The following is a 9990-nucleotide window of genomic DNA, read 5'->3' on the forward strand; positions in this document are numbered from 1 at the left end:
ACTTCCTTTTCGTTATGAATGTTGTTTTTGTTCAAGAAACCTCGGTTAGCTACGTGTCTAAATACAATAATCCGCGATATCAATCGCAGCCGACAACCTCAGGCTGGAGGGGGAAAGTGTTTTTTTTCTCATTTGGCTTTTTCTTTAGGGTGGGTGATTATTTTAGGGCGGGTGGTGATCTGTTTTTTTTTTTGTTCTCCGTTCTTGCTTGTCCTCTGTATTTCGTATTAATTCTTGCACGAACTGATGAGTTTGGCCAGTAAGACAATTACGGCCCTCACTGATGTGTTTCGGTGCCTCTGTGACAATGCCGCGTGTTGTGTGATGCTCTGCGAAGCAGCCAGTGAAAAGGGCTTTTCAAATGGCTTTTGTTTTTGTTCTCACATATAACTGAGAAGCCTTTCCTAGTTGCAGCTGTACCCGAGGAAAGGAATAATGTTTGTGATTATTTTTTTTCCCAGCTTGGAGTCACGACAGAATAATAAGTAGGCCTCTTTGTTTTTGTGTTTTATTGCGCTGATTGTGTGTTCGGAAGAGCACAGCAGATTGATCGGGAGGCTCTTGGTAAAACAGGAACATTGCTCTGAAAGAAAATAACAAGGGATTCGTAATTCCACAGATTATCACCCCTCTTTAGTGAAACGCGATAGACATCTTTATTCATTTTGTGTCACCACTTTTAAGGAGTGGTTTGCTGTAACGCAAGGTTTCTTTAAACCTCGTCCTGGATTTTGTTCCAAGGGAGCTCTTTACTAAGTGATATCCTGAGGAGTTTTTCTCTCAGATATGAACATTGGGGATTTTAAGACTCTTTCAAAATGCGCTAGTTAAAAGGCGACTTCCGGAATGTCTATCTGAGCCGAAAACAATTTGAAGAATTCACATTTATCCTATCCTTAATTAATCCTTAATTAACTACCATCTTAATTAAGGGTTCAGCCGTGTGATTTAGAGTTTGGCTGGAAGGAAAACTAACCAGTCCACAGGACCAGGATGGATAGCCCCTGCCATAGCGCTGGATACCAAAGCAACAGCTCAGTTTGTAGTGGCTCAGAAGAGTTTGGATTTTGAAACTGAAGGAAATGCGTTTCAGAAATATTTTTGCCAGGGCTCGGCTTCTGCAACTGTAGCGGAGCTAGTTCGGACCAGGTGACGTCAGAGCCCTCCCTGAGTGTAGCAGGGACCTCAGCCGCCTGGGCTGGGGACGGTCTCCTTTAGCTCATGCAGCTGGTTCCCTGTTGCGTGACGCCGGAGACCCGGGTTCGCGCCCCTGGTGTTGCACAACGAACCGGCGGGGAGGAGTGGCGAGGGCCCGGGCCCTGTGCGGAACCACGACGGTCACACAACCTTGCAGCTTTTATCGTTGATGACATTTTGTTTTTGGAAGGGGTTTGTTGTGGCTCTTGACATTTTGACTTGGTTGATGGAATAAGCAGGAACAAGCAGTCTTGTTGTGCTGTAAATCCCTTGAATTTGTGGTCTTCTTCTCCCTCTTCCTCCGCGCCCTTCCAAACCGTCGCACAGGTCCACCTGACTCTCGGCGCTGACATGTAGGTCTGGTCCAGGAAGGCCTGGATCCTAGTCGGCTTTGGGTGTTGCAGGTGTAAAGCTCGAGTTTCTCCATCCTTCCCAGCTTCTACTGAAAGGCTTTGCCTCCACGCAGACGTTAGCTGTCCGTTGTCTTCTCCTGCTGTCTGCCTGTCCTCTCCGTTCCTCTAGTGATTCCTCCCCAGTCCAGTGGATCGCCAGCGCCATCGCAACTCTCGGTTCCCCCCAGCGTATCCCATTGATTCCTTCGGAAGTATCGCTGAGGACTCGGTTCAGCGGGCTGGCACCAGCCCCTGTCGTTTTTTTTCTCTTGTTATGACAAAGCTCCCGTTCCAGGCAAACAGGAAGCAGGAGCGCGGATTTGTTAGTCTGCTCTGTGACTGCGCCTGCTTCCCAGCCTCCAGACACGCAGGAGAGGGGAGAGGATGTTTCTGTGCTCTTGATGTATTTTGTTTTTAATAAGAAGTGAAACAAATCCGAGCAGCAGCTGGCACGGTTAATTCTTTCCGAGATGCTCCTCACTAGGCATTGAGGACTGGCAGCAGGCCCTCTGCCAGCATTCCAGTCCACTCCAATCCCTTCACATTTTTACGGGTGATGTTGAATGTGTAAATGCTTCCATGTAGTTTTCCATTTCTGATTTTCACCAAGTATTTCCAGTGTGAGACATTTGCCCATGCAGTCGGTTTCAGGGTTGTAAATCTTCGAATTATTAAGAACCTCTCGATATTTCTTTCCACTTTTCTTTCTGAACTGGGGTGGGATTTGTATCCTTATAAACATAAGTAATAATGGCACTAATAAATGACATGCAGCACTGAGATTGTTTGCAACATTTCTGCTTTTCTTGTTCCCTGATTCGATTCCCTAGGTTCAGTTTCTAATATGTAAGAAACTCCACAAGAAAAATCAATGAAAAATTGAGAATTAGTCATGAAAATTTCCTTCATGCGTCCTTTGTCATGTTTCTCAAGATCTGCTCATACAGTGCGCCTTAGATTTTACACTGACACCACATTATTTAAGAAAGCTTTCTGGGACATAGCTGGAGCTGTGCTAAAATACACTTTCCTATGAGCCCCCACACTGCGTTGTGAAACACCCCATTCATCCCCCCTGACCAGAGTCAGCCAAGCTCAGACTGAGAGATAAATCAAGCCCCAGGTAGGGTGGCTAGCCAAGTGTCTCCTTAATTTGTCCTCCCAAGCTGTTAGATCGACTCAGAAAGACGAGAAGGGCTGAGACAGTAACGCATCCCACTGTCCTTTTAAAGCTGCTGCTCATTTCAAGAGCCCAAGCCAGGAATGTGTCACGCTGGACTTTTCCACAAGCCATAATAGTCTCTTAAACGCTGATATAAAGTGTCCTTCGCTGTGAAGTGATGCAGGTTATTAAGCAGGAAGCGCAGGAAGGCAATGTGTTTAACAGACCCTCCTCGCGGCCACAGGCGCCCAAGGCAGGGGAAGAGCTATGTAGGTCAGCTCAGCGTTTCTGCATCCCCTCAAAATGCTGTCGGTATGAATGCGTTTACTCGGAAACGACCGAAGGACAGAGCCCCGGGAGTTTCTCCTTGCTCTTTGAAGGCTGCCTCTCTTCCCGTGCCAGAGTGCTGACTGCGATGAGGGGGGCTGATGGCGGGGGAGCAGGGGGCGGCGGTGCTTCTGCTCGTAGCCGCACACCTGCTGTCTGACGTTCACCTGGGCCGCCTGCGCCCAGACTCCTGCTCGAGGCCTGCTTTCCCGAGGCTTTTCCCCTCCTGTTCATACAAAACTGTTTGGGTACCGTTTCTCCCCCGCCCATAAAACCGTGATGCAGAAACCGACCCTGTTATTCAGTCCTTAACAATCTAAGGTTGATGCAAGTCGAGCAAGAATGCAGCAATATGTTTCCACACGCAGAAATGCGGTGTTGAAATCCGAAGAAGGCTGATGAGTTTCAATAGTAAACTTGTCAGCAGAGCAAAACTAGCTTGTTCCAGACTCCCCACAATCCACTGAGTACAAGAGGTGCCCCCTTTTCACGGTTTGAAATGAGCTTTCCGCTCGTGTCCAGATCCCACATGATGTTTGTTTTTTTTGTTGATTCTTTATTCCTTTGATAAAATCTTCTTGTTTTTTTTGTATGTACGGAATATAATTTTATACGACTTCCCCTTGCCACTATTGTCTCACCCTCAGTAGCAGAATTCTGTCTTGTTTAAAAATGACTCTGACGAGAGAGAGAGAGAGGCTCGGCCTACAGTCTGCCTGGTGCCACTGGGGGCCCTACCTGGAGTGAATGCACAGCTCCTTGCTGGCAGGAGGCCACGGTACAAGTGGCTCCAATTAGTAACGTCGCAGGCAGCCTAGCACACAGGCCATCTCTTTAACAGCAATCACTCCAAGACAGACTCGAGGCACCTAGGAAGGGCATTAACTGTTGCGTGTGTTCTGTTTCCTTGTCGTGCTCCTGTTTATACCCTCAGCTGTGGGTTAGAGGTTTTGTCGTCTCAGAATGTGGGCCAGGCTCATGGCGAAGTGCGCCTCGCAGTCCGCAAAACGCCTTGTCGTGCTGGCAGTGTTTCTGGGATGCTGCGCACTGTACACTAGTATTGATAAAGGTGGTCTTCTGACAACGGCGGTGGCCCTTTCTGGTTTGGAGCGCCTTCTGTTTAGGCTTCAGTGCGGAGGACTGTTCAGAAAGGAAACGTTCGGTGTCTTCATTGATTTGAAAGGGAAAGAGTGCAGATAAAACATGGATTTGAGAACATGCTATAAATTCTTAGATGTGTCAGTAAAATAGGTGAATTTGGATGTAAGAGTAGGAAAGTAGTTGCTGTCTATTATGCAAAAGTTTTGCATATTTAATGGCATTAACCCACGGGTAGACTACTTGGTTGCAGTTAAGAGCATTAACCTAATTACTCCCGGTAGCTTCCTGCTAGTTCTTCGGTGCTGAGCTGTGCTGCTTTGCGATGAGCCGCGTGGTGAAACCCGCTCTCTGTTTATCTCCCCAGGCTGCACAACGCCCTCTACCCCGAGCAGCCCGTCTTCGCCCTGACGTTCCTGCATGTGCTCTCCGCGCCCCTGCACGGCCTGGCCAACTCGTTTGTTTTCGGCCTTGATAAGGACACCTGGGGCCAGCTCAGCTTCACAGGCATTCAGGTACAGCTGTCGGCGAGGAGAACAGCCCCCACCCCACCCCCCCGGCTCGTCTCCGGAGCTCAGGCAGGCTTCCCGCTGTTCCCACGCTGAACATGAGAGAGCGGGATAAAATACAAGAAGGCCATCTTGCCAAGGTTTGCACAGCTAGCGAGCGTTTCAGCCAGGAACTTTATCTGGCATGTGGAGACAAAAAATGCAGTAGGTTGTGATAAAGTCTTGGCAGTGAAAGGGGCTCAGGAAGAGCTGGCCGGCTTGAATGCAGCCATGCGGCACTGACACAGGCACAGGCAGGCAGTCACGGGAAAACGCACAGTCAGAAACTGCCTTTTTACATCGCTCAGGGCTGAGTGGGTTATTGATTTTTTTTTCTGCCCTTTTTTTTTTTTAGGAGCAGGGGCTGTTTTCTTGCTAAGCAGGGCGAACCACAAAATAAATTTAGAAGTCATAACAGCTCATAAAATAACAGTGCCTCGCAGTGCAAGTGGAAGGCAGGCGGTCAGGTGGTTTCGACCTGAAGCTGTAGGGAGCCCTCGAGTCCCGGTTTCAGATTTCAGACGCAGACCTTGACTTTCCTGCGGTTCCCCCACCCCCGGGGGGAGGGCTTTTTCTGTTCCAGGCCGAACACCTGCAGACGGCATGCTTTCCCAGCGGCTGGACAGCGCAGGAGAAGAAAACCTGTTTCAAAACCTGCCCAGCGCCACCTGCCATTAACAGGGCAAGGAGACGTGCTTTTCGGCTGTGTCGCCAGATAATGAGGACGGGCATTAGCCTGTATCAGGTCACGCGCTCCCATCCAGTCTTCTCCCCGTCTTGCTCGTCTCAGCTTTGCCTTTGCGCTTGCCAGTGTAATCAAAACCCTCTCAGCATGAAACTATTCTAATATTATCGTAACTATTCCGTGCAGATCCACAGATAAGGAGGCAGCCTGATAAATGTGTTGGTCTGTAATGCAGCATGTCCTAGACAGGAAAGGCTGGGAAATTGTTTCCCAGAGATTAGCGACGGCAGGCCTGTAGAATCAGATTTGCTGGAGAGGAGCTGGTAAAGTGCATGTAGCTTACAGCTCTAATCCCAGTCATTTGCTCTCTTGTATTTACATTGATCCACTTCTTTTAAGTTCCCCAGCTGTCAATCTTCACAGCTGCTTCTTCTTCTTCTTTTTTTTAAACTTTAATTATCCAGAAGTTTTAACATCAATCCTTTCAAGCTGTTCAGTTCTTACTCGTCCCACTTGAAATGATATGGTAGGATCCTTTGCTTTTTGACCTGTAAATCAGCTGAGTCTTAAACCTTGGGATGGTTTCGTTTAGCAATATGTATGACCATATGCCACCCAACGTCTTCATCTAAAGACGACGAGGAGCACTTGGCCTCCTTCTTTTGTTGTGATCAAAAGGCTGAACTAGGATTTCAGCAGCGTTTTTTTTTTAGAACAAGATTGAATGATTAGACCTAACAGTGTCCTTTACTTAGGAGCGCTCCCTCTGTGTTGAGAATGCAAAGGCTCTGTCAGCGATTTTCATTCCTTACAGAATGGAGTTCTTCTGAAAGGCTTTAAAATAATTGAACTTTTCATTTTTTTTTTCAGCCCAGAACCGCGGAAGAGACATTTGTGGAATTTCAAATGTTAAAGACTATCAATTCTCTCAACGCGCGTTGCAATTAGAATTATTTGAGCCCAGGAACCTTTTCAGCATTTGAAAGGTTGTTGTTTTTTTTTCTCGGCATTTGAATGTAGAGTTATCGGAATGTTTGTTAAAAATCTGATTCGTGAGTGAGCTCATGCTCGTGCTCACCAACAGTTTCATCCAGAGGGAAGAGTGTTACAGTAGAAAGGGTTTTATTTACCTTCAAAGGGCACGTTTCAGGCTTCTGTTCAACTGTTGTGCAGACATTTCAGCCATTAAATAGCTATATTTAACATGCATTACCCCAAACATACAGGAGGTGCAGCACAATAGCTGGTTATTACATGTGCTGAGCGGTAAATTGCAGGTGCCCTTAATGGCGGCGGTGGAGGCCGTGTTTGCTGTGAAGGCTCTCTCTGTAGAGCAGCAGAGCTGGGGAGGCGTGTGGAGCTCGGTGACCTTTATCAGAAATGTCAGCAGAGATTGTCTCTGATTAATGCGGATTTATGTAAAGTGGACACGTTCTTAAGGGGAGGGAGGTACATTGAAGTCCAGACACGAGCGAGCTGTTACCTTCTGCCCGCGTGTGGGGCTGGAGATGCTGCTTGCTCTTGCTTCATATTGCGGTTGTGTGCGACCTCAATGCAGAAAGCAGCTCTTTCACTTCAACTTGGAGAGCCACGTCAGTGTGCCTGCTCCAGTTTTTTAGACAAATGCACAGTGTCTCTGCAGGAGTGACCCCCCAGTTTAATGGCCAATGACATTGAGACATTGGAGGTGGTATCAGGTGGTGATGAAGAGACTCAGTTCCATTTCATTCAATTAAAACATCCCCTATTATATTGCTAATTAGTAGAGCAGCTCTTGTGAAGCTTAAGGATGAAGGAGATACAAAACATAATTAGAACTATTTTAGTGTTATCGTCTAACACACTATGATAGCTGGCATGTACGTGTGTGCTCTGTGACTAACAGGCAGTTGCTGTTTATCCTGGCAGCGTTCATGCCATTTCCCTGCTGCCCACACAAATAAGGTATCACATCTAGGGGCTGCTGTGAGGAACATTCCACATCAGCTCGAAGAGTTTCTCTTGGCTTCGCTTGTCTTTGATATTGATCAGTGCTCGCTGTACAACGTGCTCTTTATGCTCAGTTATTTTCTCTCCGAGCTGCTCAGCTCAGACAGCTTGGAAACGCTATCCCTTTTCTTGTCTGCATGAGAGGAGAGGAGAGGAAAGGCACGTCGGCTCAGCGAGCACAAAGTTTTTTCTGAGGTGCCTGAAGAATCGGAAACATTCATCCGATCCGTGTAACACACAGCCTGTCATTTTACGCTCTCACCCTGCGTTACATTCTCGGGTGCTGGCAATATTAAACCCAGAAACGCTGTTCAGGCAGCGCCATGATCAAGGAGGTGGAATCATGTGTGGCATCCACCTGCGTTCAGATCCGGAAAGGCGGGGTACAAAAAAAAAAAGAACGACACGAAGCAGCCGAATTCACGCGGGAGGTTTCCACCTGAGCGCGCCGGGGAGCGTGTCGGTGGGAAGTAGGTTGCGGGGACTGCGCCGCCACAGGAGGCTCCGGTGGGGCAGAGCGGAGGCGCGGTGACCCCGGGGTGACCCTGCCTGTTTTCCCTGTTTCCCCTGCAGCTGGCCCTGCGCTCACGCTTCTGCGACAGGACGCAGATCCGGGAGTACCACCCGGGGGCGGTGCGCTACGCGCCCGCGGAGGAGGGCGGCTTCTCCGACTCGGACGACGACACCACCGTGCTCTTCTACTCTCCGGACATGACCCTGAAGGACAGGGGTCCCTGAGGAGGCCGGGACCGCGGCGCCTCCCAGCCGGAGGAGAGAGAAAGAGATGGGGGGGGGGGGGGAGGGAGAGAGAGAGAGGGAGGAAGTGGCCTGTGCAGAGGAGCGCACAGGAGGACAGCCAGGGAGACACTGGAGATGAGCTGTCAGCCTCCATTATTAATTCCCAGCTCTTAATATTTAATGTCATAAAACTGCAGCTCCCCACGCTGCCGAGGAGTCATCAGACATGCAGAGGACATATCAAGCTGAATTCCAGAGACGGGAGGGGGTGAGAGCAGAGGAGAAGGCAAGAGAAAAGTGCAATGCCCACAGCCCGCAGAGGCTGGGAAGAACCTGTTCAATTCAGCAGTGTTTTTTACTTTACATGGTATTTGTTGTTTTTGTATTGGCTTGGAAAGCTACCCTTATGTATTATGGTGTACATTCTTAGGTTTTTTTGTGGCATGTACATAAACACAATCCTGCTTCCTTATAAGCATTTTTATGTCGACGTGTCCTTTTCTGTTTGTCGCTTGACTGACTCGCTGCCGTGGCGGGGCAGGAGTTCAGTCCCCACCGCCGAGACGGGCTTCCTCAGTGGAAAGGCGGCTCACCTTGCCCGGAGTCGCCCGGACGGGCTGTCGGGAGGGGTGATTGACAAGCGGCGCCCCGGGGTGCTGCCCTGAGGAGCCGGAGTGAGCGTGGGCGGGGACCGGCGGCAGCGCAGGGCCCCCTGAAGCCCCCGTATACATCCCTCGGCAGAACAAGCGTCCCCGGCGGCGGTGTCCTCAGGGCATCAGATGATCGCTGGGCCGTTTGATCAGCACTCCCAGCCCCTGGGCGGCTGAGCGGCGCTGCTGTCCGGCCCTGACAGTCTCGGTGCAGGATCCTCTCATGTCTCCGGGAGCTGTCTTCCACACCGGCCAGCCAAGACTAAAAGTATTAATAATCTCCCCCCCGCACCCACACACACACACACTCTCCGGGATGAGGGGGGTCGTTCATTCACCCCGAAAATAAAAAGAACAGTCCGTTGAAGTTTGGCGGGGTTTTTTTGTGGGTCGTGTTGTTATGCCTTTACAAGAGAAGTTTTCCACAAACTGTTGGGGAAAATGTATCTCGTGTGTGCATGTATACTGTAGCTGTTTTGTCTTTTTTTTAAACTATTGTTCCCGACGCAAGATGGCAGTCTGAAGTGAAGCCGTGCTTCCAGCAGTCCCGTCTCCCTCCTCACACCTCATTACGTTCCTAATTTACACATAACGCTTTCACACGCCAGTCCATTACTCATTCGTGGAGAACTGATTGAGTTAAAAACGCCTGAGCCAGCAGCCCTGCCTCGTACGCGGCGCTGCTGCCGGCTCCGGGCGCCGCCAGGGAAGGGAAAGGCTCTCGTTCAGCGAGTGGGATCGCTGGACCTGCTCGGAGGCCGCCGTTCCTCCCCGAGCCCGGCAACGTCCCTTTCGTCTTCCGGAGAACAAGATAAACGCGTTTCCCCTTATCTGTACCCCCACTCTCTTAGCATGTTTATGGGGATGCCAGCCCAGGTTTGTTTCCGTGTCTAAGACCACCTCATGATGAGAACAAAGAAATACAAAACAGCTGGTAACACGGGTACAGATTAATGCAGATTTCACCTTTCTTGGGATGCGACTTCAACCACCGCGGGTAACACCGGAATGCGCCTCAAATACTGTATAAGCGTGTGTAACAACATGGTTTTCTTGTCTTAACTGTGTATCATGATACCTGATCGTTCTCAAGTTTGCATGGCGAACAAACAACAACTATTTTGTCATTTGATTTCTTTCATTTCGTTTGGGCGGGCAATAAACGAACAGAGGTGTTTGTACAACAGTTTCCATGGTTTCAGGT

At 49.4% G+C, this 9990-nt stretch overlaps 1 protein-coding gene across 6 annotated transcripts in view; it reads left to right on the plus strand.

Annotated features, from left to right (window-relative positions):
• The window catches only part of LOC102692777 (uncharacterized), a 148853-nt gene extending 140239 nt beyond the window's left edge, over positions 1-8614 (plus strand). For all 6 annotated transcript variants that reach the window (XM_015364383.2, XM_069178868.1, XM_015364385.2 and 3 more), the window contains 2 exons: positions 4544-4691; positions 7972-8614. In XM_015364383.2, the coding sequence (XP_015219869.1) occupies positions 4544-4691; positions 7972-8136 (313 nt within the window). In that variant the 3' untranslated portion in view covers positions 8137-8614. The remainder of the gene's footprint in view (positions 1-4543; positions 4692-7971) is intronic.
• The last annotated feature ends 1376 nt before the right edge of the window (positions 8615-9990 follow it).

Source organism: Lepisosteus oculatus, chromosome 15 (genome assembly GCF_040954835.1).
Source record: "Lepisosteus oculatus isolate fLepOcu1 chromosome 15, fLepOcu1.hap2, whole genome shotgun sequence".
Taxonomy (NCBI): domain Eukaryota; kingdom Metazoa; phylum Chordata; class Actinopteri; order Semionotiformes; family Lepisosteidae; genus Lepisosteus; species Lepisosteus oculatus.